General features: G+C 45.1%; 5 protein-coding genes across 14 annotated transcripts in view; 2 read left to right on the top strand and 3 right to left on the bottom strand.

Annotated features, from left to right (window-relative positions):
• Positions 1 to 374: 374 nt before the first annotated feature.
• Positions 375 to 5,024, bottom strand: Slc35a4 (solute carrier family 35 member A4). Of its 2 annotated transcripts, none has more exons than XM_029471986.1 (4): positions 4,606 to 5,024; positions 3,608 to 3,793; positions 2,456 to 2,693; positions 375 to 2,347 (listed from the first exon to the last, which is right to left on the bottom strand). In XM_029471986.1, the coding sequence occupies exon 4, from the start codon at positions 2,100 to 2,102 to the stop codon at positions 1,128 to 1,130; it is 975 nt and encodes a 324-aa protein (XP_029327846.1). In that variant the 5' UTR covers positions 2,103 to 2,347; positions 2,456 to 2,693; positions 3,608 to 3,793; positions 4,606 to 5,024; the 3' UTR covers positions 375 to 1,127. The 2 variants fall into 2 exon arrangements, with proteins under 2 accessions (XP_029327846.1, XP_021005933.1); XM_021150274.1 differs by having other exon boundaries at positions 3,608 to 3,706.
• On the bottom strand, positions 2,496 to 4,620 carry LOC110285147 (SLC35A4 upstream open reading frame protein). Its single transcript, XM_021151137.1, has 3 exons — positions 4,606 to 4,620; positions 3,608 to 3,706; positions 2,496 to 2,693 (listed from the first exon to the last, which is right to left on the bottom strand). The coding sequence occupies exons 1-3, from the start codon at positions 4,618 to 4,620 to the stop codon at positions 2,496 to 2,498; spliced, it is 312 nt and encodes a 103-aa protein (XP_021006796.1).
• Apbb3 (amyloid beta precursor protein binding family B member 3) lies at positions 4,873 to 11,480 on the top strand. Of its 4 annotated transcripts, none has more exons than XM_021150271.1 (13): positions 4,873 to 5,242; positions 5,526 to 5,689; positions 5,770 to 5,846; positions 6,730 to 6,790; positions 6,979 to 7,125; positions 7,243 to 7,370; positions 7,611 to 7,616; positions 7,750 to 7,864; positions 7,976 to 8,060; positions 8,486 to 8,569; positions 8,833 to 8,948; positions 9,087 to 9,278; positions 10,960 to 11,480. In XM_021150271.1, exons 1-13 carry the CDS (start codon positions 5,194 to 5,196, stop codon positions 11,194 to 11,196), a joined length of 1,461 nt encoding a protein of 486 aa, XP_021005930.1. In that variant the 5' UTR covers positions 4,873 to 5,193; the 3' UTR covers positions 11,197 to 11,480. The 4 variants fall into 4 exon arrangements, with proteins under 4 accessions (XP_021005930.1, XP_021005929.1, XP_021005932.1 ...); XM_021150270.2 differs by having other exon boundaries at positions 7,240 to 7,370; XM_021150273.2 differs by lacking the exon at positions 7,611 to 7,616 and having other exon boundaries at positions 5,106 to 5,242.
• A 282-nt stretch (positions 11,481 to 11,762) lies between these two features.
• Positions 11,763 to 15,142, top strand: Sra1 (steroid receptor RNA activator 1). Of its 2 annotated transcripts, none has more exons than XM_021150649.2 (5): positions 11,763 to 12,387; positions 12,506 to 12,631; positions 13,351 to 13,547; positions 14,297 to 14,302; positions 14,537 to 14,696. In XM_021150649.2, the coding sequence occupies exons 1-5, from the start codon at positions 12,327 to 12,329 to the stop codon at positions 14,600 to 14,602; spliced, it is 456 nt and encodes a 151-aa protein (XP_021006308.1). In that variant the 5' UTR covers positions 11,763 to 12,326; the 3' UTR covers positions 14,603 to 14,696. The 2 variants fall into 2 exon arrangements, with proteins under 2 accessions (XP_021006308.1, XP_021006307.1); XM_021150648.2 differs by having other exon boundaries at positions 11,774 to 12,387; positions 14,297 to 14,405; positions 14,537 to 15,142.
• A 613-nt stretch (positions 15,143 to 15,755) lies between these two features.
• The window catches only part of LOC110285020 (ankyrin repeat and KH domain-containing protein 1), a 106,409-nt gene continuing 94,710 nt past the window's right edge, over positions 15,756 to 27,454 (bottom strand). For 2 of the 5 annotated variants that reach the window (XM_021151052.2, XM_021151056.2), the window contains 6 exons: positions 26,459 to 26,713; positions 25,282 to 25,430; positions 24,009 to 24,173; positions 21,038 to 21,147; positions 16,632 to 16,805; positions 15,756 to 16,496 (listed from right to left, as the gene is read on the bottom strand). In XM_021151052.2, the coding sequence (XP_021006711.1) occupies positions 16,493 to 16,496; positions 16,632 to 16,805; positions 21,038 to 21,147; positions 24,009 to 24,173; positions 25,282 to 25,430; positions 26,459 to 26,713 (857 nt within the window). In that variant the 3' untranslated portion in view covers positions 15,756 to 16,492. The other 3 variants (XM_021151053.2, XM_021151055.2, XM_021151054.2) reach the window with 3 other exon arrangements.

Here is a 27,454-nt window from a genome sequence, read left to right as displayed (position 1 = left end):
AAACATACAATCGTAACCACTAGACCAGCTCCACTGTACTCGCAGTCCTGCCTCTATCTCCCAAGCAGAGTCACACGTTTGTGTCATCACACCCTCTCAATGGTTCTATTGAGACAGGGTCTCATCAAGCAGTTCAGCCTGACCTTAAGCCTGAGGTCATCCTGCTTTGCCTCACAGAGCTGGGATCATGGGCATGTCCCACCATAACTGGACAAAACCCTTCTCAGATCCACCGAGCTCCCAAAATGAACACTGACACTGGCAACAGCTGGGAGAATCCTTTCCTCCCACTCTAGACGTTCCTCCAAAACTACTTAGGAAACTCAGTAAAATCATGACTGAGGGGAGGAAACACAGAAAACAGAACAACTGTAAATGGTTGTAGGAAGCACCCCACACCCTAGAACGCTTTATTAAGACCTTATTGCTGAAGTAGTTAGACACTGATTGGCTATAAACATTTTCTGGACCTGGTCCCTGGTTACTCTGCAGAGCCCTCCCAAGCTGTTGAAGCGAGGACACCATGGAGAGTGGAAAGAACAGAACCTCCTAAGTGCTTCAGAGGTAAAGGCTTCAACAGGGCTCTCGAGTTGGCACAGGGGTCAGGAGTGTAGGCTTAAGCCAGGGCCCAGGGGCAATGTTCCCTGAGATGAGTCAAGCCCCAGCCTCCTCTGACCCCTCCAGAATAACAGGTGGGTGAGGGGAACAGCTCTGTGCAGGGGGCAAACTACGCATCTTTATGTGGAAATCATGCTGGGCTGGAGCATTCGGGACAGAGTCTTCAGGAGTGACCACAGCAGGTAAGAGGACTGAAGCTTCATTTGAAGCAGCCATGTCCATGCAGGACAAGGCAGGGATCGTCAAGGACAGGCCTGGGTTTGGGGATCCCACCTCTTGAGTACGAAGGAATACCGGAGTGCAGTTAGGCATTTCCTTAACCGAGTCCACTCTTTATGCCTCCTGGGGGTAACTCTCCCACCTGAACATGCAAAGGCTAACCTGGACACCTTAGCTTCTCCTACAAGGCACTTGTTATGGGGCTGCTGGGGATTGCAGGGGGATGGGAGGTGACTCTGGTGGTTGCATTTAATCTACACAGTCACAAGTGAGTGGAGGTGGTCAAAGACTTAGGGGCTACCATAGTACAAGCACACAGCCAGACCGATGAGCAGTGCGGCCAGGAAGAAGATGGCTGTGAGCTGCAGCTGGAGTAGTACCGCTGACAGCACAGCGTTGACCACGAGCGAGCAGGACACGATGAAGAGGCGTGTGATGCTGCTGCCATGCTTCATGACAGCCGACATGAGCAGCCCATTGACTGCCTGGTTCAGCACCACAAGCACTGCCCATCCAGAGAAGCCCTCCAGGAAGCCCGGGCCTGGGCCACTGCCAGCATACAGTCCAAAGTTCAGGATCACCCCAAAAGTGTAGAGGAAGAGGTTCTGAAGAGCCAAGGGCAACCGCTGTCGCTTCATGATCAGCTCCGTGTACACGGAGGACAAGCCGGAGATGAGGCAGTATAGGATGAGGAGCAGAAGTCCCAGTGGAGTGATATGCAAGGGCATGGGATGGGCTCCGGCTGCTGACGCGGGCCCAGGAAGGGTGTTCACAGGTTCCTGAAAGCCACCTGATGCATAGCAGGCTCCTGCAGCCATCAGCAGCAGCAGCGCCAAGCCCTGACGCGCAGAGAGGCGATGCCCAAGGCAGAGGCAGTACAATAGAGCTGTGCTTCCAATCTTGAGATTGCTCAGCACCTGATAGGTGCTGGGGTCCATGTAGCGCTGCAGATAAATCACCAGGTTGTTGTTGGCGCCATAGAGCAGGGCTGACAGTGCAAAAGGCACAGCCTGGCGCCAGGGTGGCATGCCCTGGGGCCATGTTTGCCAGCCTACCAGGAGGGAGAAGGCGCACAACAGGAGCTTGGTCAGCTCAGTGAGTAACACAGCTGAGGAGGGCCGGAAGGGCACGCGGCCATCCACATGGCACAGTGCTAAGAATGGTGCATGGGCACCATACATGGCAGTGGACAGGAAGAGCAACAGGGTCCAGCGAGCCTGTCTTGGGCGGGCTAGGCCTGGCACACCCCCATCTTCTACACTCATGGCCTACACCAGACCCTAGGTGGCCTGGGTAGCTAGCAAGGGACAGAGGGGCTGGGACACATTTGTAGGAAATTGAGTATAGAACTGTGGTACATCACCAGAGAGAATACTGAGGATCAGAGACAGCCGCACATTCCAGTTAGGTCTTCAAGAGGGTATTCATGACCCATAGTTTTGGGGTCAGTCCCATGGAACTAGGGAGGGAAGGAGTCTAGGGTGCAGGCTGATAAAGCACTGTCCACTCTCTGCAGGAAGAAAGGCAGGGATGAAAGAGGCAGAATAGACGGAGTTAGCACATGAACAATAATAGCAGGGGAAGCCAGATAGAGTGTCTGTGATAGAAAGGGCTCTACCTGCAGGCCCAACATGCTCGTCCTGTTTTCCCCAAAGGGTCTAGTCAGGCCCCTTCCGTAGCGACCTAAAGTAGTTCTTCAGTGTCTTCTCCACGTTGGGTACGGCATATGCCTGAGCTGCATAGATGCCAGTGCAAGTGCCCACTGCAAAGCCCAATACTGCTGATGCCCTCAGTTTGGCCACCACGTATCCTGCCAGGAAGCCCTTGAAGAATGGGGAGGACAAGAGGGAGCCATCCTGCGGGGGAGGAAAAACACAGAAGGAAATCAGGTGTGCTCTCCTTTTCTCTGCCTAGGAGCTAAGCTGGGCTTAGGGCATTCGGCCACCTGCTCCTCACTACTGATAGCTGTGTTCTCTTTTCTAAAGATTATCTCAAAATTCTGGAGCTTGAAAAAGAACATAGTCCCGATCACATAATAGCTTCAGAGGCCTCCTACCAGAACCCCATTCAGCCAGAATGCCAAAGAGGCTTCCAAGAAACCTGAGCCCCTCAGTTTCCCCAGCTTCTTTTCCTAGTATGGTCTCTGATGACTACAAACTAACCGCCTTACTCCTTGCTTCATGTTTGCAATGCTGCTTATCACCAAGGTTCTATCTATGTAGTACCTGGGATGTTTGCACACACACCCCTTCATCTATTTACAACCCTCATAAGAGCTCAGCTCAAGTAGTATTCCCCTCCCCCTCTTTCTGGTTTGTCGACGAGGTCTCTTGTGTGTAGCATTGGCCTCATGTATAGGCTGGCCTACAGCTTTCTAGGTAGACCAGGCTAGCCTTCAAGTTCCTGGGACAGAGTGGCTGTCCCATGCCCCGTTCAATTTTATCAGTGGCTAGGAACTAGGTGAGCTGTGGGAGGGATGATGGGGAGAACCAAATAAATCTCTTCCTATAAAACCTTCCCGAGACAGCAGTGATAAAGGAAGACAGACACTGAAAAGCATGCACACGGGGAACAGGCAGGTGACAGGTGCATGTGCACCAGGAACTTGTGCACATTCAACCTGTGTGCACCACAATAACCAGTTCAAAGTGCTATTTTCTCAGGGAGACTTGTCTTGGGCCCTCAATATCCACTGCAAAAAGAAAAGAAAAGAAAAAAAAAGGAAAAAACATTTCCCTTTCAACATTTCTAATAGCAACTGGACCCTTACCTGGCCTACGCCACTGTTGACTTCACCTTCCACACGCTGCTGTAGGCGCTCCAGCTGGTTCTTGAGAAATGTCAGGTCCTTAAGCTTGGGCAGAGAATCCTAGGACAAGGGAGAGGCTGGCTCCAGCAGACTTGACCCAGTCCCATGCCCTGTTCAATTTTTATCAGTGGCTAGGAACTAGGTGAGCTGTGGGAGGGATGACGGGAAGAACCAAATAAATCTCTTCCTACAAACCCTTCCCGAGACGGCAGTGATAAAGGAAGACAGACACTGAAAAGCATGCGCACGGGGAACAGGCAGGTGACTGGTGGAATGTGCACCAGGAACTTGTAAGGCCTGTTATAGACTCATATAGCCAGCAGAGGAACTTCCATTTTAGCTTTATGTAGGAAGTACTATGGCTCAAACACAAGCTAGCTGAAAACAGTCATTTAGCTTCTACACTTGCTGTGTTCCAATACCTGAGAAACTGGCAGGCTAATAGGAAATTTGTGGGCAACACCGGGCTTCCAGACCAACTATGGATAACGGGTTGGAGCAGTTCCATGTACAACTCAAGGCTAACCTGATATATGCTTAGGCCATTCAAAACTGAATATGATACGTGGATATGCGAGAGAATAACTGTCAGCAAGAGTATAACTAAAAAAGACTCAACTCTGGTAGCATGTTGAGTATGAAATTCAACGAGCGAGCAAGGCGTGTTTGAATGAGGGTGGTGGTAAGGGTGGATTGGAAACGCTGTGTCTGGAAGGCAGACTTCAGGGGCTAGAGAGCAGACCCAAGTGAGGACTGTTACAGAGTGACTATATTTGAATGTGTGCTCATAGAAAGGTACTCTGTCCGTCCCCAGAAGGGTAACCCTTCGCCTAATGCCCCTAATAACAGGAACTTAGGAAAAAAAGACAAGAGTTATCCCTGACGTCTCTGTTCAAAACTAAAATGGTTAAGGAACGGGAATGCCACGCCGACTGAAGCAACCCTCGCTTTCAACTCACCTTGTCATCCGCCATCTTTCCCTGACGAACCTGTTACGCACGCGCAGCCCCGCCTCCTCAGGGCAAAGGCTACTTCCAATTTTAGAGGCACTTCCGGGGCATTTCGAGGAGGGTGAGGGGGGTGAGAGGGGGTGGGGAGGAAGGCGGGGCGTTTTTGGTGACGGCTGCGGCATTTAAAGCCGCTGCCCTGCTCCCCACCTGGTCTTTTGCCGTGTGCGCGCCCGGGTAAAGGTCGGAGCGTGATGATCTCATGCTCCACGCGATGATCTCATTCGCCCCCTGGTGCACCCTGTGCGGGATCTCCTCGCCCGGCTTCCGCCGTCCGAGGAACTCATAGTTACTGACCTGTGCGGAGTTCGTAGTGTCAGTACGCTTCGTAGGACAGCACGTACCGAAACACGCGAGGACTCGGGAAAGCAGACGCGCAAGCAGCTCTGCCCTCCCCCAAGGCCGTCCCTATCCCGCCCAGTGTTTGTTTGCGCGGTGCCAGTTGGCCCGGCCGGCGGTCTCCGGCGCAGAGAGGCTGGGCTTGTGGCCCCTGCAGCTCCGGAGGTCGCGTTGGGCTGAGAGCACAGGCCAGCAGAGGCTATGCTGGGCAAGGATTATATGCTGGCCATCATTCTGGTCAACTGCGATGGTGTGCACCGAGGGTCCGGTTGGGAGGACCAAAAGCCGAGGGGAGATGAGGGATGAAGGAAGGCTACCCGAGGTTCAAACACCGTGTGGTGGTGGTGGTTGGCGTCTCGGGGATGAGAACCAGGGGATAATTGAAGCTTGATCTTTGCATGTGCTATATTTAAGATGAGAGTTGATACCTAGGTTTAGGGCGGCCTCCTATGGGATGTAGCAAGGGTTATAACGGTAGTGTTGGGAGCTCACGAAATAACATGTGCCCTTGCTTTAATCCCTTGTTCCTGTAGATGACCTGTGGGGGGACCAAAATCTGGAGGGGGAAACAGGCCTACCCCCTGGCTGGAGAAAGATCCGTGATGCTGCAGGAACTTATTATTGGCATGTACCCAGCGGTAGCACTCAGTGGCAGCGCCCAACCTGGGAACTACCAGGTGCAGAGGACCCAGGAAGGGTAGGTAGGACAAGAGGAGGGAGCCTGAACTTATGAGTAGTAGCCTGCTACTACACTGACTAGTCTTCTGCTCCATTTAGGGAACAGAGGGGATTTGGGAACTGCGACCCCCCAAGGGAAGATCTTTCTCCAGCCTGGACAGTTCATTGAACCGGAGGTAACGGGTAGCTCTGGCCAAATGAAAACCTTGAGGTTATTGTAGTAGCACTCAAAGGAATGCAGCTAGATTGCTTTTTTTTTTTTTCTTTTTTCTTTTCTTTTGAGGCAGGGTCTCAGGTCTCACTGAGTATGAATGCCCTGTCTGGCCTGGAACTTGCTATGTATACTGGGCTGCCCTGGAACTCATAGAGATGATACCATGCCTACCTTCACAATTTACTTTTAGACTGTGCTTCTGGGGACTCTTGTCTGTTTGGGGCTCTGTTTGTACTTGGTTTCGACTCATGATTTTGACTTTGAGCATTTTGAGTTTTGTCTGTTGCAAACTCTTATCATTAGATCTGTGTTCTATAATCTCTGTCCTAATAGATCCCATTCATTGGCTTCATTTCTTTTGGGGTTCCTATTGTATGTTCCAGACTGTCTCCCTCTGGTTTGAAGCTTTTGTTCACTTTTTTTTTTTTTTTTTTTTTNNTTTTGGAGACAGGGTTTCTCTGTATAGCCNTGGCTGTCCTGGAACTCACTCTGTAGACCAGGCTAGCCTCGAAATCAGAAATCCGCCTGCCTCTGCCTCCCAGGTGCTGGGATTAAAGACATGCACTACCACTACCCGGCTTGTCCACATTATTAATTCATATCTATATGTATGTCTTTTAGTTTATGTCTGTCTTGTGTCCTGAATTTCTTCAAATTTTAAGCTACTCTGTTGATTTACTGTATTCTGAGTCCTATTTTTTTTTTCTGGGTTTGCATTTGTGGGGCAAACTTTGGGTCTTGTCCCAAATATATTTTGGTCTGTGCTTGGTCAGGTAGGTTCGGTTTTACCATTGCCTCTAATGTAGGGATCTTAATCCTTTTACTGTCTCTACTCTCTGTTCCAGTAACTCTCTAACATGGTATAGTGAAGATTCCTATGTCCGGAGCCTGGAGCCAGGAGCTAAGGTAGTGATTGGACATGGTGGCCAGTTTAAGACATTGGGAGCTCTCAAGAGAAAGATTAGGGGTAGAATAGTAAAGAGAGGGGTTCGTTAAGTGTAAAGAGTAGGAGTGCCCGAGTTTATATGTGTGGATCCTGTGTCATCCACCACTGCACTCGCCATCTTGTCAATTCTTTTTCCCTATCTTGTCAGTGCTTTGCAGTCCGCTCTCTGGGCTGGGTAGAGGTCCCCGAGGAGGACCTGGCGCCAGGGAAGAGCAGTATTGCTGTCAATAACTGTATCCAGCAGCTGGCCCAGACCCGAAACCGGAGCCAGCCTCATGATGGTACCTGGGGTGAGGTGAGCTGTCTGATTTCCCCAGGGGGTCAGTCTATCCCTCAGCAGAGGTAGGTTTTTCCTGAATTGCTTGTTTGCCATGTTAGCCACCTTTATCTGTCAACTCTCCGTCCTTAGCAGGGCCAGAACATGCTGATGATCCTGAAAAAAGATGCCATGAGCCTGCTGAATCCCCTGGACCACAGTCTGATCCATTGTCAGCCTCTGGTTCACATCCGTGTGTGGGGTGTGGGCAGCTCCAAGGGCCGGTGAGGACTTCTGCATTTCCCCAAGCGAGAGTTGCCTCCCCCTTCCCCCCCTTGCAGGCTGTGATCCCCACTGATGCTGAACCCTTGGACACAGATCCTCTGATGTGGACCCAGCACGACCTTCCCTGCCTGGTTCATCCCTGGTTGGGGTGGGTGGGCCCAGCTCAGCAGGGACAGATAGGGGAGAGTCTGAAAGACTGGGCTGATTTTCTCCTGTGCTCCCACATGCTTCTGGAACAGTGACAGGTATGTGATAACCAGGTACTCTAAGCCCTATCTATCCCTGACTTCCCATTCTAAAGGTGCCATATCTTAATCCTACCTTTAGAAGCATGTGGAAGCCCCTGCCCCTAACTAGCTTTATCTCTGCTCCTGCCAGGGACTTTGCTTTTGTTGCGGGTGACAAAGACAGCTGTATGCTCAAATGTCATGTGTTTCACTGTGATGTTCCCGCAAAAGCCATAGCAAGTGCTCTACAGGGGCTCTGTGCACAGGTGAAGGCCAGTGGTGGACAGGGAATATGGGGTTGGGAAAGGGTAAGCTTGGCCCCTTACCCTGATGTCTCTTCTGTCTGTGTACCTCATGCTGCCTGCTTTGTATTTTAGATCTTGTCAGAGAGGGTGGGAGTCAGTGGAGAAGCTGCTTGCTGTTCCCCAGATCCTATTTCCCCTGAAGACTTACCTAGACAAGGTATGGGGAAGGGCTTGCTGCATTGCAATAACAGGATGCTTTTGTGAAAGATGAAGGTGGTAAGGGTGTTGGGGTTCGTGGTTATTTAGCTTCTCCCAGGAGAGTCCAGATCCAAGGACCCAAAGAAGTGAATTGAAGGTGCATCTGTAAGTTTTCCTTTACTAGCAGCAGTTCTCACTTGAGTCCTAGCATAGTCATTAGTGTGGGGAAGCTGGAAATGGTAAGGCATACCTGTAATCCCAGCACTTAGAAGGCAGGGATATAAAGACTGTCACATATTTAAGGTGAGTCTGTTTTTCATAGAAAGTTCCAGGCCAGTTCCAGGTTACATAGTGAAACTCTGTCTTCAGACTATACACAGGAAAGGTTGGGAAAGGGGTAATTGAGTTTCTATGCTAGCTTAGTGTGTAATGTGTATATTTCAGTGGAGTTGCTGGATGCAGTGAGCCAGGCTGCTCAGAAGTATGAAGCACTGTACATGGGGATCCTACCAGTCACTAAAGCCATGGGTGAGGACTGAGGGGGCCGGAGGGGGGTGGGTGTGTTAGGAAAGGGGAAATGGGTGAAGTAAGGTCTATGTTGTAGCTAGTCTTAAGAGTCCTTGCATGGCCTTATATAGCCATATATCCCTTCTTCCAACTTAGAATTCCAAGTGCAGCTCCATCTATTCTCTTCCCATCTCTTTGAATCCTAAGTTAATGAAAGAGTCCTAGAAACTCCCAGGAGACCCTTTCTATCCAAGCCAGACAACACAGTGGGCATGTCTCCTCAGGTATGGATGTGCTGAATGAGGCCATTGGTACCCTCACTGCCCGGGGGGACCGGAAAACCTGGGTCCCTGCTATGCTCAGTGTGTCTGACTCTCTGATGACTGCACATGCTATCCAGGTATCACTGAAGGGGGACATTCAGGGCCTTGGAGGGTGAACAGGCATGTTGAGGTGGGGGTGTGTGTCTTTACTTGGTCCTGGAAGTTTTGGGTCTGGCCATTGCTTAATTTATAGTGATTCGGCTTTATGTGGGCAGGCAGAGGCTGGTGCAGAGGAAGAGCCACTGTGGCAGTGCCCTGTTCGCCTTGTAACCTTTATTGGTGTTGGCCGTGATCCGCATACCTTTGGCCTCATCGCTGATCTTGGTTGTCAGAGCTTCCAGTGTGCAGCTTTTTGGTGCCAGCCTCATGCTGGGGGACTCTCTGAAGCTGTGCAAGCCGCCTGCATGGTGAGTTAGGGATGGGATGGGAATAGAAGACGGGTTTCCCTGTGGCCACTCTGTACTGTGGAGTGGGCTCAAGACAGCTCTCATTAAATCATAACCCAAGTAATCCCAGGTCCAAATCTGGTTCATAAACATATCTGATTTTTTAAACACTGTATTTGCTAAGTTTTGTGTTAGTTACTAACATTTGAAGTTTAGGGCATTCTACATAATAATTGCTATTTCTGCTTATCTTAAAATATGGGGAATGCTAATACAAGATACACACACACACACACACACACACACACACACAAAACCCTGTATACACTCATGGACACACATAACACATTTCAGCATTTGGATGAATCTGTGCTATATAAAGTGGGCCCCATTTTACTGATTCAACATACTTCTTGATGTATGTGGCTGTTAAAATGTAGGATGCAGGCTGGAGAGATGGCTCAAAGGTTAAGAGCACTGTCTGCTCTTCCAGAGATCCTGAGTTCAATTCCGAGCAACAACATGGTGGCTCACAACCATATATAATGGGATCTGATGCCTTCTTCTGGCATACAGATGTGCATGCACATAAAGCACTCATACGTTAAATAAATCTTTTTTAAAAAATGTAGGATGCTTAAACTATACTATTCAGTTCACTTAATTCAATTTACTTATTAGTTCAACAAATGAGTGTCTGCAGGATCCAACTACTATAATTAATCCTGAGAATTCATCTGTATAGAAGGCCCACACAGCCTTTGCCATTACAGAATACTCTACTAGAACATAAACACATCAGAAATAAGATACATACCACAAGATGATGGAGATGGTTTCTCAAGAGGCAGAAAGGCTACCAGTAGGGGAGAAAAGGGCATCCAAAGAAATATGCCAGGGGGAGACATAAGGCAGTTATATCAGAGAACCCCAGGAGTGTCCGTGAAAGAGGTGTTAGGGAATTAGAGTGCATGTTTTTTCCAGGTAGTGGTGGTGAATGAATTTCAGCATTCACGAGGCGGGTGGCTCTCTGTAATTTTGAGGCTAGCTTTGTCTGTAGATCAAGTTCTAGGACGGCCAGGCTACACAGAGAAACCCTGTCTCAAAAAAAGCAAACAACAATAAAAAGAATGCAAGTTTTGCAGCTGGACAGACTTCCATGTCAATGTCAGTTCTAACATTTCCTATTTGTGAGAACTTAGACCAGTGTTTCTCAACCTAATGCTGTGAACCTTTAATAAACTTCCTCATGTTGTGGTGACCCGCAGACAAAATTATCTCGTTCCTACTTTATAACTTTGATTTTGCTGCTGTTATGAATTGTAAATATCTGATATGTGACCCCTGTGGGGGGTTGTGAGCCACAGGTTGAGAACTACTGCCTTAAACAAATCATTTATTATCTGGGGACCGTGGTTATCTTCATTTGCGCAAAACGAGTTTAGCAACACTTCATAAATGACTAGATTAAATTAAATTATCATACAGTGGACTTAACACGGTATCTAGCTCTCCTTAAGCACTCACGAAATGTCAAGCTTTATGTTTTTGTTGCTGAGAGGTACCTGGGAATGCTATAGGTACTTGAGACATGACTATGGGCATTGTATCAAAAAGAATTCTTGGCCAGTTACCTGCCCAGTGGAAGGTTTTAGGTGTATAGGGGCAGAAAGCTGGATGTTCATATTCCCGTTCTTCCTAGGTTCAGTACCAGAAGTGTCTAGTGGCCTCAGCAGCTCGGGGTAAGGCCTGGGGTGCTCAGGCCCGTGCTCGCCTGCGGCTCAAGCGGACCAGCTCCATGGACTCCCCAGGCGGCCCCCTTCCTCCCCCTCTACTCAAAGGAGGGGTTGGGGGTGCTGGAGCAGCTCCTCGAAAGCGGGGTGTCTTCTCATTTCTTGATGCCTTCAGGCTAAAACCTTCTCTTCTCCATATGTCCTAAAATTGATCAGACTGCTGGGTAAAGAGGCTCTCTACTCTTCTGGTCCCTAGGGTTCTGTAGCCTCTTACCTTCTTGCCCATCCCTGATCCTTGCCAACTCTGTATTTATTACCAAGTTTGTTGTTTATATGGAAGACTGAGAGGCCCTGCACTGTAACTTAGGCCTGTGGCACCCCTTTCCTTGGGTCCTCTTGTCCCTTGCCCCTGTCCAGCCCTGGACAATTGGCTCTACCTCAGCAACTTTATAGCAGAATCAGTGCAAATAAAAATCCCTCAGTGACCTCACTAGTGATGAGTATATTGACCTGGGCTAAGATTGGGGGCCATTAGCCTGTGTGAAGTGGGTATGTATGCTTGGTGTTGGTGACTGCCTATCATAATTAAGGCATGATTCATAATGGAAGTCTGATTTCATTCATTCAGCAAACAGTTTAATTTCTTATTTCTTTTTATTTATATGAGTACACTGTAGCTGTCTTCAGACACACCAGAAGAGTGCATCGGACCCCATTACAGATGGTTGTGAGCCACCATGTGGTTGCTGGGAATTGAACTCAGGACCTCTGGAAGAGCAGTTAGTGCTCTTATCCGATGAACCATCTCTCCAGCCCCCAGCAAACAGTTTCTAAGAGCTTTTCTATATCAGATGTTAAATAGGCCTATTTGTAAGGGTTCCTTCTGAGACTTTCAGAGGAGAAACAACCAAATAGAGAAGACAGAAGATACCATGTAGTCTAACCAGGAATTATCAGAGGGTTATACGAACTCAGATGATACTTGTCCTAGGCATTTCAGAAGGCTTCTGAAGAGTTGACATATCTGAGTACTGAAGATGAGCTCTTGTTAGCAAGCCTAGAGAAAAATGAATGTAAAGATGCATTCATTTCAGGGCAGTCTACTGATGTGACCCTTTCAGAGGTGGACAGACGTGGTTTGCTAGGGCAGGAACTTACTGTGTTTGAATTTGCTTCTGAGAGCAAACAAGGAGACATTAGAAAATATGTTTGGTATCCCGTGATAAAGTCCCAGATTAGTCAGTTGTCCTTTAATGAACGGGGGCGGGGCTGGGCTCTCTAGGCAGCTCCTCCTATACCACCAGGCGACTTGAGTGAGTGAGCTACCGCCCCGGAAATGATGCGCTGCCCCGCTGGCGGTGCGGAAGTGGAGATGGCGGAGCTGTACGTGAAGCCCGGTGAGCACGGCCGGCGGGCTGGTGGTACTCGCCCTCTCCCGTCCCCTCAATCCCAGTGTATCCTTCGTTAGTCTGTTGGGCTCCTGGTCTCGTTTCACACACTTCCTCGCCTTCGCAGGCAACAAGGAACGCGGCTGGAACGACCCGCCACAATTCTCCTACGGGCTGCAGACTCAGACTGGTGGACCCAAACGCACTCCCCTTACTAAGAGGGTTGCGGCCCCACAGGATGGATCCCCTAGAGGTGGGTGAGGGCTGTGGGCAGAATCCTGTACCAAAAGGAAAAGATGGTGTCTGGGATAAACCTGTCCCATCGGCCTATTTTCCTCAAGGACTCCATAAGAAGGGTTGGGAATCTACGGCTCAGCGCAGGCGCTTTTTGTGCTTGATCTTTTTGCAGCTCTGTTAAGTAAACGATATGTTGGATAAAAGGACTCCAAACTCTCATTTAGATGTTTTCAAATATTTCTTGCCTAGATTTCTTCCCAGGATCATATAGTCTTTGTGTTATTTACTCGTTTGTTTAATCACTATTCACTTGTTAGGAGACTGTCAAGAGCCAGGAACTGTTTGAATGCAAACTGAAAAGAAGTGAACAAACAGGAATTTTGATTCCACACTTGCTCGAGATAAAATGACACGTGAAATATTGGCCTAGTTCAGAGACTTAAGGAGTTTGATTTCTTGAGTTTGAGTTGAGCCTGGTCTAAAAAACATTAAACTCAGGTTCCATGCTATGTAGAGCCAATCTTTAAAAAAATAAGAAAGGAAGGAAGGAAGGGAAAATAGAATTTGAAGGGGTTTTTTGATAGCAAATACCGTGCAGCCTATTTCTACATTCGTGGCATGAAGATAATTTGTAATTGATTCAATGCCATGAACAAAGTTAAGTGAAATGAGAGGATAGGAATTAAATGAGCATTGCAGGGGACTAAGCCTTGTTGCTTGATGCAAACATTTCAGCCCCAGAAACTTCTGGACCACCTCCAGTGGATCATCCACCTCCATCAAGTAAGGCTTCCAGGCCTCCGCCCATGGGGAGCTGTCCTGCTACTGGTGTGGAGCCCCCAAGTTCCCCAGTCATTGAGTCTGAAACTCTGATAGAAGATGTGCTGAGACCTCTGGAACAGGCATTGGAGGACTGCCGTGGTCACACAAAGGTAGGCCCTGGCACTTCAGGGGGTGGAAAGGATTTCTACCCAATCAAGTATGGTTCTTAAAAGACAGAGTTTCTGATGCCTCTTAAGCAATCTCTCCAAGTCTTTCCAGGAAAATGGATACTGATGTCAGAGAGATCCTCAGGACTTTTGAAGGATGCTTTGTGAATGATATATATAAAATTTTTGTTTTTGGAGACAGGGTTTTTCTGTGTAGCCCTGGCTGTCCTAGAACTGACTCTGTAGATCAGGCTGGCCTCAAACTCAGAAATCCGCCGGCCTCTGCCTCCCAAGTGCTGGGATTAAAGGCGTGCGCCACCACGCCCGGCTAGATGAGTTATATTTAACTATTAGTGAGTTATAAGCTTCTTTATTTTTGTAATAAAGCCATTCAGAATATACTGTTGATTTTGTACTCTATTTTGAAGAGACAGACAAGCTTTGTATGAAGATTTCTTCAGCTCTGTAGAGGCAAAGGATTGAAGCAGGAAGAAGCAGCAGGATAGTCTGCTCCAGATGTTATTTGAACAGTAATATTAAGATGAGCCCGAGGGCCTGAGGCGGCATTGAAAATTTAATATTCTTGTCGTGTATGTCATTTGTCTTGGGAGGACATTGGCTTTATCATATTTGTAGTGGAGAGCCTCTAAGCATTAGGTAGAGGAATATGAACTCTAGTGACTAAGAATCAACCTCCTGAGCCAGAGTGAGCACATGCTAGTAGCACTGAGCCGGATGAGCTTCTGTTTCAGAAGCAGGTATGTGATGATATCAGCCGACGCTTGGCGCTGCTTCGAGAACAGTGGGCTGGAGGGAAGTTGTCAATACCTGTAAAGAAGAGGATGGCACTGCTAGTGCAAGGTATGGGTGGGGGTCCTTTTTCCTCCCATTGATGGCTGAATTGGTGGTAAGGTTTTAACGGATTGGGAGGGGAGGAATGGAAGACACAATTTTTACTGCTACTTGCTTGCTCAAACCCTGTCTCTCTTTAGAACTTTTACATCACCAGTGGGATGCAGCAGATGACATTCACCGATCACTCATGGTTGACCACGTGACTGAGGTCAGTCAGTGGATGGTGGGAGTAAAAAGATTAATTGCAGAAAAGAGGAGTCTATCTTCAGAGGAGACCAAAGAAGAGAAATTTACAGTGGAACCTGAGAACCAGACAATACCAGGCTTCCAACAGCCATCATAATGCCTGTGGCTCCCCAGACTCACTTCACCTGACTTCCTATGCCTTAGTGTGGAAGGCTTCTTCCTTTTTACCACCAGGGAGACTATTGGTCTTGTGGGTCTTGACCAAAGATCCTATCTAGGCCACTGCAAGATCACTTGTTATTCATGTACATTTCAATAAACATCTCAATGGTGGGAAGTGGGTAGGAAAGATGAGCCATTCTGATGCCAGACTGGTTCTTTGTGGTGTCAGCTTCCCTGCTCCATGGACACTACTGCTTGTCTCATTCATCAAGAAGGGCCTTGATAGGGATAACTATATTGCTACCTGCTCTTCTCAAAATTAGACGGAAAAGTGTATTTATATTGTGGCATGGTGTCTTTGCATGATAAAATTTCAGTCTGAGAACAGATTCAAACAACTGGAAACTTCCTGTAGAAGAAATCAACCCTTTGCTGTATCTCTGGTGTATTGCTATAGAGAATAGAACCAGTGCTTGGGTTTTCTGCTATTTAAACCGAAGGAGAAAAAGACAAGATTTCTGCATTTCTGTCGAGTGTAGCAGCATATACCTGCAGTCCTAACAGTTGAGGCATGGAGGCAGGAAGAGGAGTTCAAGGTTACGCTGTACTACAACTACATAGTGACAGCCTAAACTACGTTGCTATCCTATTTCAACAACTAGATTTCTGATACATGAGGTCAAATCATCTGATTTTCTGAATAAGGTGATGCCTAATTTTGGGTTTCAGTGTAGACCCTAAAGAAAGATTTATGTTTATGAGTGTTCTGTCTGCATGTATGCCTGCACACCTGAAGAGGGCACCAAATCCTATTGCACATGGTTGTGAGATACGGTTTTGTTGCTGGGACTTGAACTCAGGACCTCTGAAAGAGATGCCAGTGCCCTTAACTACTGAACCATCTCTCCAGCACCATCCCCAAAGCCTGGTCTACAAAGTGAGTTCCAAGACAGCCAGGGCTACACAGAGAAACCCTGCCTCGAAAACCAAAACAAAAGAAACAACAGCTGGGACCAGAAATATACTTGTGGTTATGTTGAGAAGAGGATATAAAGTTTCCAGCATTGAACTAGGGATTGGTACTTAGTAAGCAGAAAAGGCAGGGCAAGAAATTGGGGATAACTATTAGGTGAAACAGCATCTCTTCCAGGAGTCCAGTTTACAAATGGCTAGGGAGGAGCTGCTAGAACAGTCCAATTCCAGGAAGGCTGCTGCCTGGAAAGTCAGGAACTGCTAGACCTTGGCAAGGCTCAGGCTGTTATTGCTTGTGCCTGGCAATTCCAGTAGCCTTCCCTCAAGCCTTGATTGCTGCTGGAAGTGGGCCAGAGGGAGCTGGAAACACTTCCAGCCTCTCAGCCAAGGCTGCTGGGTCCCTCAGATGTGCCGCTGTGAATTTAGCACTGAGGACAACAATGGAGCCAAGACAGTTTTTTGAAAGTTTACTAAGCAGCCAGAAGATGACATACTCTGCTCCCCAGTGCCAGCCCTGAGGGGAAGAGGTTTGGGAGAAATATGTATAGACCAGGAAAGCTAAAGGCTTGGAGGCTGCCCACTGCTATCCCTGGTCCAGCTGCCTCAACTAAAGGAAGCCCAGAACCAACAAGTCATTCTTTTCTGGATTAGATGAGGCCAGCTGGCCCTTGGATACCCAGGAAGAGGTGATGGCAATAGTAGGATGAGAGCTCCTTCCATTACTCCATACAGGTCATTTTGCACTAGATTACATGTCCATTTCAAACTGTTCGTCATCTGGGGAGAGAAGGCAAGAGAATAGAGTTAACCCACCTAAGGGTTTGTAAACCCAGCTAGCACAGGAATCACTCTTAGAACTGAATCCCAACTCCACTTCACAAAGGCAGTTAATAGTTGATACTATTTTCTTACCGGTTATCTCTTCCTCTGTCTGCTTCTGTTCCTTCAGCAACTCCAGCTTGGAGGGTGGTACTGCTGGGAGAGTTGTGACCCCGGGAATCTGAGGGAGGCAGCAGGGAGGTGTCCGGGCAATGGGTGAGTTCTTGCACTCCAGCAGGAACTTTCTGTCGTAGATGATCCTGGTGCCTGTGAAGGGGTAATGATTGAGGTTAAGAGTCAGGAACTTGGACAGATTACTGTCCAGCTAGGATTCAGCTGGCAAACCAAACTACAAAGGACTTATGCACCCAACCAAGTTCAGTCTAAGCATCATTAAGGAAAGTTGAACATTCTAGCTAGTCTATTGTAGAGTGCTTTAGGCTAGGATGGTGGTGGTGGTGGTAGTTACAGACTTGAGAAGGAACACCACACTTTAAACCTAGGTACTTGAGGCTGGTAGTCTACAGTTGAGTTCTCATTGCTTTGCTGTATAAAGTAGGGCCTAACTCACCTCTTGCAAAGGAAGCTGAATTCCTTAGTAAACATGATGGCCCACCCACCCATCCAAAGTCCTTCAGGGCTAGCCTCACCCACAGGAATATATGGCCAGCAAAGTGTCCTCAAAGAGCCCTGCCCTGTTCTTGCTGCTCCCTTCTGCTTCCACATAGTAGACACCTGTTTGCCAGCCCAGCAGCTTATGATCCAAGTGCTACAGCCACTACATAATAGTTGCTGCTTTCTGTTGAGGCCACCTTCTATTGCAGTAGTTCTCAATCTGTGGGTTGCTATACAGGGGGGCTGGCGTGGGGTAGGTGTCAAACAACCCTTTCACAGGGATCGCCTAAGACCACCAGAAAAAAACAGATGTTTCCATTATGATTCATAACAGCAACAAAAATAACTTCATGGTTGGGGTTCACTATAACATGTATTAAAGGGTTACAGCACTAGAAAGTTCTATTGGGATCTAGCACTAGTGATTTTGGTGCCGTATTGGCATGGAACACAACAGAATTATTCCCCAGAATCACCAGAAAGTTATAAGGCAATGTTCCACTGCTTTGAGTTTTTGGGAAAACAAGTTTCAAATAGTCTTCCTTCAATGCTGTAACTTGAAGAGAAGTCTGAGAAAGCAATGCCAAGGTCGACCCCACCTCACCCTCATACTGGCCCACAGAGCACAGACCCCTGCCCTGCCTGCTGACCTCCCGGGGTAGTGGCGTATAGTGTGCCGCCAGGCGTGGTGCTGTAGCCGTCTGGCAGCCGGTCCCGGCACCCTGGAATTGGGCAACTCGTGGACGTGGACATAGCAGCAGGAAGGCAAGAGCTGGTGCCTTGAAAGCGTGGAGAACAGCTCTGAGGTGTAGGCAGTCACAGCAGGCAACAACTAGAATATGTCACACCCGGGGCAGGCCACTGGCCAGTCAACTTGAGGGCTCCACCCACCTGTTCCGCCCACGGAACTCTCAGGCTTGGTACTGTCTGACCCAAGAGACGTTGAGAAGTTTACTTATTTACTCGTTAGACTTGGATGTTGGGAGGAGTAATGTAGTACTATTAACCACGTTTTATGATGAAACTATGCCCACAGGAGGGGAAGACAGGATCCCATTTGAGTGACTTCAGAGTTTGGATTCTTCCGCCCAGCTTTGTGGTGCCTCTTGTACCAAATTTGTTGTACTTGGTCAAGGTGTCCTGATGTCCTGCCCTTGAGCATAGCAGGAAGGTCAGTGGGTTTTTGAATATGACACCTTTAAAGGTCAGTAAACTGGAGAATGGAGTAGAGGAACACAGTAGCCAGGACATTTAGAGAACAGAGGCCAGCACTTTGATCAGATGTAACAAGCTGAGGGCTTAGCAAGGAAGGCTTAGCTGTTAAGCTCTCTAGAAAGGAACATCAAAGAGAGCTGGCCTCAGAGACTGGATTTTATTTATTTAGAGTATTAATTTTTAGACAGGATCTCATTGTGTAGTCCTAACTTCCCTGAAACTTGGTATATAGACCAGGCTGGCTTTGAACTAAGAGATCTATCTGCCTCTACCTGAGTGCTAGTCTTAAGGGCATGCACCACCAAGCCTGTCTGAGGTTGGATTTTAAAAAAATATTTAAGCATAGTGATTTGACAGGCAATTCCTACTAATGCAGAAGCTGCAGGTTCTCAGAATCACACTGAACATGGCGAGTGTACATACATTTTTTTATTCCCCAAATGGTACTGGAGTCTCTTACAAAGTGACACATGTCTGAGCAGACTGGATTATTGTCTGATAATTTCACTTTTAAGCAAACTGAGAAAGTAGCCTGTTGGTTCTGAGTAGGGGAATGGAGTAGAGAGGATGGTGATACTGCAGATGAGTCCACTGGACAGTGACAATGGAGCCAAGAGAAGCAAATGAAATTTAGATACACAAAAGAAGGACAAAGTGGGAGCCAGTGATGTCGCTCAGCAGATTAAGGTACTTGCTGTCAAGCCTGAAGATCTAAATTCAATCCCTGGGACGTTGTAAGTGGAAAGAGAGAACCAATTCCTGTAAACAGTCCTCTAATCTCTACACAAGCACAGTGACAAGCACATGTCCCTCCCCCAATAAGTGTAATAAAAACTTAAAGGTGAAAGATAAAGTGAACTGATCAAGGGCAGGCTGAGGAAAATGGAGATAAGCTAGGGTAACACCCAGTCTCCTGGCTTGGGAGTCTTGTAGCTGGAACTAAAAAAGGGAAAACAAAAGGGGGTATGGCTTATATTAAGGAGTGAATACTGTATGCAGAATAATAAGACAGAGTACTATAAGGAGCTGTAATAGACTCAGTCCAACGGGAAAACTGTGTCTAATTATTCATATGTGAATGGAATGAAATACAAGAGTATGGATTGTGATCAGCTGAGAAGATGCAGTGCAAGAAAAGGTTTTTTGGTTTTTTTTTTTTTGTTTTTTTTTGTTTTGGTTTTTCTAGCACACCAGTTTTTAATTAAGAAAGCAATTCACCAAAACAGACTGGGAAAAAAAAAAAAGCAGAAATAGAACTATAGGGGCTGGCTGTATGTGGTGGTACACTCTTTTAGTCCCAACACTGGGAAGGCAGAAGAAGGCAGATCCTCAAGATTGAGGCCAGCCTGGTCTACATAGTGAGACAACACAAAAACTATAGGGGCTGAAGAAGTAGCTCAGCTGGCAGAGTGCTTGTGTAGGTTTGATTCCCAGCACTACCAAAATGAGAACAAAATCCAAACAAGTTCCAGAGGTTTTCAAGGAGTGATGTGAGGTTTTCCTTCTTTGAATCTCTATTACAAAATAACAGCAGGATCACTACTATTGCTTTCCTTAGGTTAGTTTTTCTATAATATACTGTGGGCTGCAAGGGCTAGGAAACTAGAGAGAAAGCCGAATTCCACACCAACACAAAGAAAGCATCAGAAGCTTAAGTCCCTAATCACCAGTTCATAGAGAAGAAAAACAACCAACCAAAACCCAAACAGAAACTGCCTAGGAGATACAATTAGACTTATAAGGCTAACACCAGGCAACTCCCATTTAAGCAAATAGCTTTGAATTCCCAGTAGTGCCACCAAAATAAAGCAAAAGAAGCTGGGTCTGGGGGCACATGCCTTTACTCCCACAAACGGGTAGGCAGAGGCAGATGGATCTTGTCTTTTAAGTGAAAAGTACCCATAGACAGTTTGAAGTCAGCAAATGTCTTCATGGTCTTGTCCTCTAATTTAGGTCTCGAGGCCCAGGCTCATGTTCTCTTTGATTATTTTGCTATGGAAGACTTCCTATCTTGTTCAGATTGGTATTGAGTTCCTAGGCTCAAGTGGTTCTCCTGACTCAGGACATGCCACTATGCCTGGCTTCATGACCTTTATTGGATGTGGAATTAACACACTTAAGATTTTGATATTTAAAACCCCCTTTCCACATTTATTTCCGAAAGTAGAAAGTGAAGGTAAAAGAAGACCTAGCCTGTGTTCAACTGCCAAATCACTGAGAGTAAATAGAAAATGCAACATCATCACAGCCCGCATCCCAGGACAGGGTCCTCTGGGGAGGTACTGTTTGGTAGAAGTACTTCTTGCTAGTCGTAGAACAAGATGTTCAGAAGCTGTTTTCCTGCAGGCTTGTTTGCTGCTTCTGGGTTTACAACATGGTCCAAAGGTCTTCAACACTAGGACAGAACCATGCATAACAAGCCCTCCCTTTTGGCCTTTTGCTGGGGAGGTGTTGTTGAGATAAGTGTCTCATGGAGCAGAGGGTGATGTTAAAATCCTACCTCTACTTTGTAACTGCTGGGCACACAGGGGTGCACTATGATGTGAAACTCATATGATGCCTAGCTTTCCCCTTCTAAATCCTAATGTAAACTGAGGACAGACCTTTTGTGTAATTGTATTTCAGTTGGGAGGGGGATAAACAAAAACCATAGGCTTAAGATTTCTTACCTCTGGTTAGAAGAGGCCACCATTGGCTGTCCAACTCTCTTCTTTGGTCTGGTTAGCTGAGGTGATGGAATTTCTCCCTTGAGACCAGGGACTGAAGAAAGCACACTGGCCTATAAAAGGGCAAGTCAGCACACTGTAGCCACAACGGTTTTAAAGAGGTCTAAAGCAACAATCATTTTATTATTGAACTGAACACTCTTTGAAAGAAGTGGATCTAGAACCTTGAAGATACAATTTTATTCCTTGCAAGATCTTTTAGTCTAATGGAGTTTGACATGTGCCTTACTTAGCAGGATGTTTCTTAAAATCTTAAGGTCTGTCTCACTGTGAGTGTGTATTATTTTGTTCTGCTTCCACTGGTCTCTGGAATAGGTTTTTGATTCCACTCATCAGAACCAAACCTCAAAACTCTAAACATTTCCAGTATTCCCAATGCCATCCATCCATTTTCATTGACAAGAAAAAGAAGAAATTCTGTGTTAGAACTACAAGACTCCTCTGGGTTAATTTAAGTTTGATTTCATGTTTAGATGGGAAGTGTGAAGCCCAGAAAAATGAGATGACTTGCCTATGAGTCACAAAGGTGTAAGTGACAGAAATGAAAATAGGGTTTAGTCCTTTAACTCTAACTCTGCTGCACCCACACTGCCTCCCTCCATCCCGTGTATGTTTGGAAAAGAATCAAGTTCTTACCTGAGCTAGGTTTTATCCAATGTTCAAGTTGGTAAAATAGCAGTAAAGTAATGGCAGGAAGAGGCAGGAAGAGGAAGAAGAGATTATAGCAGGTAAAATAGGGCTGGGATTAGGCTACCAAGATTCAAATAGAGAGGAGGGCGATGTTAGTGAAAGGGAAGGGAGGAGGGTCTCCCCAGGAGTTCCTTCTACTGCACAGTTCCCTTCTTCCTAATTCTCTAGAGGTTTCTCTTTCCTTTCTCTTTATGGGTTCTAGTTCCTGACCTGAGACAGAATTTCTTCTTCTGTTGTGTTGAAGGCTTAGAAATAGATTTAAGGGTTCCTCCAGATTCCTTGAATACTTTATAAAAAATTAATGTAGAATAAAACTCACCTTTTTGTTCTATTGAATAATTTACTTAAGACTACACTTTTCTATTTTAAACAAGAGTAGTCTCATTTATTTCACTAGTTCTAGGTGATTATTTGTTATCAATAGGAGAATGCTGCAAGATATGTAGGTGATCAAAGGGATCATTCTGCCCTAGAGTGAGATGACCTCGAGAAGACAATAAACTTCCCACAAGTGATACTTTCAAAATTCACTACAATAGAAGATAAGAAATGAGCTTAAGGAAACTTTCTCATATGTAAAATGGTATAGAAGACCGAAGGAACCAGTTACATATTACACAGAACTAACATGATATTTTTGACCTAGTGATGGCTTAGGACACAGGCATGATTAAGAACTTTTCATGGCTGTTAGTGTAGAAGAATGCTGCTTGCATGAGTCTCTGCTTGCTTGTTAAGCACACGCGCGCACACACATATGCGTTCTCTTTTGCTTTCTCTCAGTCCACAAAATATTGTTTTCTTTTAAATAGTTTATAAAGCTGGGATACATTAAAACAGAATTAATGACCATGTTTCAGTAGGAAAATCTTTTCTCTGTTGTGTCAGATTCTTGGCACACAATATGGTTTAGCCAATCTATTCCTGTGTTTTTGTGATTGATTTGTTAAGCATACCTTGTTCTTCATTTTTGAGGCCATTGAACTAAACCCAGCACTAGTCTTCTATTTATAAATATTACTCAGAGTCACCATAAGTTGCTAACAGAAGTCATCCCTTCCCCAACTTTTTATGTCCCAACTCAAAAGCCAAGAAGCACAGAAGGAACACAAAGTGAATGATTTGGGTATTCCTAAATCTGTTCAATGTAAAGCCTAAGGTTCTTACTGACATAGTCATGATCCTTAAAGAGCAAAACCTATTAAGTGGCCTATTTGCTAATGTCAGCTAAGATAAACTATGGCTTGAATGTTCTCATATTTAATAAGGTAAAAGATAGGAGAATAAGAAATAGCTAACAAGTATTAGCAGTGCTTTTATGGCTGTCCAAGACGCTACAGTGTTAAATGTGAAAAACATGTTACAAATAAATACAGCATTAGCAATCTAATTCAATGATAGTGGATTAGCTAGTATCTTCATGACCACTGAAAGGATCACACCCCACTCCTAAACACTGTTCATTTTTTTATTGAATATTCTGGTAAATATTTCACATTAATACAGGCTACATTAAGTAGAGCCGCTATATGACAAGAAATTTACTCATAATTTTTCCTTTTAAGTATGTAAACAATTATACATGTATTTTCCACCCTAAAAAGTTGAAACATGTAATTATCTAATTCTCTTCTGCACACAAGTAGCATTGATATGTTGAGCCAAAAGCACTAGGTTCATCTGATCTCAAGTCAAAAGTGGCTTAACTAACCAGAGAACATTTTCAGGTGGATAGGAAATCATTTTTTGTTCTTACACAATGGGCAATCAATTTTCCATTGCTAAAGCCTCAGAGAGTATTTTAGATAGGCACATTAAAAAAACAAAACAAAACGAAAAAACCCAGAGTTCTTCCATAGTCATAGGTTTCCCAAACAAGGCTAAAAGAGGAAAGACCTTCTAACTTAGTTGACATATTTGAGATGCATGTTTCCAATATGAGGTGCCCACGTGCCAGGCCAAATCTGAAAAGGGGGAGGAAAAATTGGAATTTCTAATTAGGAATCTTTACACATTTGTGAAATGAATATATAAATTCAATGGCAATGCACTGTTTCTGCCTAGAAAGAATACACATACAAGAAATAGAATGTTTAGTAGCATCATCTTGATAATGAAAAACTTAATTCAGATTAATAGACATTATTTAGATCTTACATTTCCCATCAAATTCAAAGAGTCACATGACAAATCTAAAATTGGAAGAGCTTTCAGCCTGTTTTACCTGCTGGGCTTCAGTGCATTCAGCTGAATTCTGGATAACTTTTATCATAGGATTCCAAGCAGGATCTGGGTTGTGAAGTCCATTGAACAGTGGGCCCCCTGGAACGTCAGCAAGCTGAGGATGAGAGGGTATAATGGTGCCTCCATACATGGAAATCGGCAGGCCCTAAAACAGCAGAAAAAAAAGTCTTACTCATGAAATGCTGACAAATAATGATCCATTAATACTGCGACCTCTCTAACGCTTTTTTCAAATAACTTCAGAGGATTCTATTAGTATATCATGGTACAGGATGGAGAAATCAAGTGTTTCATCTACATTTGCAATATTTTTCAGTAAGAGAGGAGAAAAACAAAAAAACAAACAAACACAAAAAAATAAAACCAAAAGTAATCTAATACAAAATTACCAGGAACTTTCCCCACACTGGATGAAAATATAATACACTATATTTTCTCCTAGTTCAGCTTTTTAAAAAAAAGATTTATTTATTATATGTAAGTACATTGTAGCTGTCTTCAGACACTCCAGAAGAGGGCGCCAGATCTCGTTACAGATGGTTGTGAGCCACCATGTGGTTGCTGGGAATTGAACTCAGGACCTTTGGAAGAGCAGTCAGTGTCTCTCCAGCCCCCAAGCTCAGCTTTACTAGTAAGTTTAAACTAATAAGAAAAGAAGCCAGGAGATGGTGGTGCACGCTCTAAACTCAGTACTCAGGAGACAGAGGCAGGTGGATCTCTGATTTAAAGGCTAGCCTGGTCTACAGAGTGAGTTCCTGGATAACCAATGCTACACAGAGAAATTCTGTCTCAAGCCCCTATCTGAACCCACCGCAAAAACAAACAAACAAACAAAACAAAAACAAACAAATAAACAAAAACCCAACAACAACAAAAAAGTAATTTTTCATAGTGTTTACAACTATAATCTGGCTATTAGGCAGCCAGGAAGCTGAAAGAGCACAAAAGAAAACCAAATTTTATAGCCAGTAGAGGGTAGAGGCCTCCTTCAAATGTGTGGCACAGAAAGCAAAGCAGAACTCAAATCTCTTTAGAAGGATAGAGATATCTTAAGGACAACAGAGGGCAAAGTACTATAATACATACAGTAGTACCTACTCTTAAAACTGAACAGAAGACCTGACAGTACTAGAAAAAAAGGGTGATTTCCACACAAAGTATTCCTTAACAAGTGACTATAGTGTCTGGCAGTGTATCAAAATTACAATGACATAGGTTGACTCACTGTAAAAAAAATCCACAAAGCCACTTACCATTGGCTGGTGAAAAATGTTAGTGGGAGCTACCATTCCTGAATCATCTCTCTCCATTGGCTGATGCTGGGAGAATGTGCTTGGGTCTGATAACTGTTGATGCATTGGATGGTTTCCTATAACAGATTGTGACCAACCTGATAAGCCTTCTAGAAAAGAGAATTGAAAACTGTGTTGGGTATTTATTTAGGTAAAACAATAAAATATTACTTTTTTTATATCAAATTTTATCAAAATAATCCTCAAGAGTTCCAAGAACATTTATCACAGTCTGGCAAGCCACAACCAATCAATCAAATACACAAAACAAGTTCCTAGAAAAACAGGTGAATACCCTTGCATATTCCCAATTCATTATCTGAAAGAACTCAAATAATCATCCTATTCTGCACTGGAATCCTTAAGAGAGGAATTATGCTCTGAGTCATATTCCACTTGAGAAAAGAACCCACTCTGGTAGCCCAGGCTGGCCTGGAACTCATGTCAATACTCTTATCTCAGCTTCCTGAGCTACCATGTCCAGCTGAATCTTTTACTCCTGATAAATTCAATATACTGCCTCAAAAACATTCTAGACATGAATCCTTCAGAAATATAAATACCTTTCTTTCACTGAATGTTGAGTGTAGAAAAAGGATTTTTCTTCTTCTTTTACACGTTGGTATGTTGTGTCTGTGTGCCATAAAGAACTAAAGTTTTTTCGTTCTATGTGCTGCTATTAGAGAGCCAACCCACAGTTTTATGTAGTCAAGACAAGTGTTCTACTTTTGGGCTGTATCTTTAGTCACTGTGTAACAGCACAAGTGGGACATAAAATTTCCTGTGTAACTCATGCTGATCTTGAACTGGTGATCCTACTGCCTATGGTTCCTGTGTGCTGGTATTATATGTGTGTACCAATATACACACACTTAAGTAACTTGTGCATGTCCAAGTATATGCGGATGTACACCACCTGCATGCAGGAGGCCATAGAGGTCTGCAGAGGGATCAGATGCCGTGGAGTTAGGGTTACAGGCAATTGTGAACTGTCATTTACTCTCAAAGAGCAACAAATGCTCTTAACCACGAGTCATCTCCTCATGCCTTCTTCCCCTACCCCTGCGAATTAAGTTTCAATGGCAAACTCTAATAACTTACTCAAAATGTCTTGACAGAGAGGGTAAGATAATTGTACCTGACATAGCATTGACACCAAATGACCAGATCCCACTGTGTCCAACAGGAGCAACAAAACTGGTCCCTACAGGCGCTTGTGCAACAGAGCCTCCTTGCCGAATCCTGGCCAGCCTCTCTGTTCCAATGGGAGGAGGTATCTTTCGATCCTGACTGGCACTGTTTCCTTTTGGTTGTTGGCCCAATGTTGGAGGTGCTGAAGTGGCTGAAAGAGGTGAAGATGATCCCGAAGAAACAGATGGAATAGGAGAGTCACCTGGTGGCAAAATATTTCTCTATTGTTTTATTACATATAAAAACTAAAGGAATATGAGAAACCTTGTAAAGACCTATTCCAACAACATAGGTTCTGTAAAGAAAAGTTCATTTAAAAGGATAAATTATCAAATTCTATAGCCACTGTTTAGACTACTTCTACCTGAAGTTAAGTATAAAGAACCTGTGAGACTTTTTTTCCAGTGGAATTTGGACAAAGCTAGAAAAGAATTTACTATTTTACTAAATAATCCACTAAAAATATAATTACAACTTCCGTTTACTGATGGAGTGTTTAAAGAGTACTTAGATTACTGTTGTGAAACACCTGTGCACTTGTTAATTCTTTCCATTTCTATAGCCCCCACTTTTCCATATGGAAGAGAAGCTAAATGTTAAGTGATAGAAATTAAGTGATTCGTCAATGGACTTAGGTAATACATGTAGTTTTTCTTGTCACAAAGGCGAATTTAGACCAGGCACAGTGCTACATGCCATTAATCATGGTACTCTGAAAGTAGACCGATCTCTGTGAGTCTGAGGTCAGTCTGATCTAATTAGTAAGTTCTAGGATAGCCAGGGTTACATAGAGAAACCTCATCTCAAAAAACCAAGGGAACAAACAGCTAATAAGAACTATTTCACTACAAAACAAACAAAGAAAGAAAGCAGTAGCTGTAACTGTAGCTTAGTGCTAAAGAATTTGCCTAATTATGTGCAAGGCCCAGAGTTCAATTCCTAG

This window comes from Mus caroli, chromosome 18 (genome assembly GCF_900094665.2).
Source record: "Mus caroli chromosome 18, CAROLI_EIJ_v1.1, whole genome shotgun sequence".
Lineage (NCBI taxonomy): Eukaryota > Metazoa > Chordata > Mammalia > Rodentia > Muridae > Mus > Mus caroli.
Note: the sequence above shows the minus strand (reverse complement) of the source record. Positions and strands in the feature narration are given on the sequence as shown.

Excerpts from the sequence above, each read along its gene's own strand:
- Slc35a4 (XM_029471986.1), bottom strand. The coding sequence starts at position 2,102 with ATGAGTGTAGAAGATGGGGGTGTGCCAGGCCTAGCCCGCCCAAGACAG.
- LOC110285147 (XM_021151137.1), bottom strand. Across the intron at positions 2,694-3,607 it reads TCAACAGTGGCGTAGGCCAG|GATGGCTCCCTCTTGTCCTC; the intron begins GTAAGGGTCCAG and ends CCTCCCCCGCAG.
- Apbb3 (XM_021150270.2), top strand. The coding sequence starts at position 5,194 with ATGCTGGGCAAGGATTATATGCTGGCCATCATTCTGGTCAACTGCGAT. Across the intron at positions 5,243-5,525 it reads CATTCTGGTCAACTGCGATG|ATGACCTGTGGGGGGACCAA; the intron begins GTGTGCACCGAG and ends TTGTTCCTGTAG. Across the intron at positions 5,690-5,769 it reads GTGCAGAGGACCCAGGAAGG|GGAACAGAGGGGATTTGGGA; the intron begins GTAGGTAGGACA and ends TGCTCCATTTAG.
- Sra1 (XM_021150648.2), top strand. The coding sequence starts at position 12,327 with ATGATGCGCTGCCCCGCTGGCGGTGCGGAAGTGGAGATGGCGGAGCTG. Across the intron at positions 12,632-13,350 it reads ACAGGATGGATCCCCTAGAG|CCCCAGAAACTTCTGGACCA; the intron begins GTGGGTGAGGGC and ends CAAACATTTCAG. Across the intron at positions 13,548-14,296 it reads ACTGCCGTGGTCACACAAAG|AAGCAGGTATGTGATGATAT; the intron begins GTAGGCCCTGGC and ends CTTCTGTTTCAG.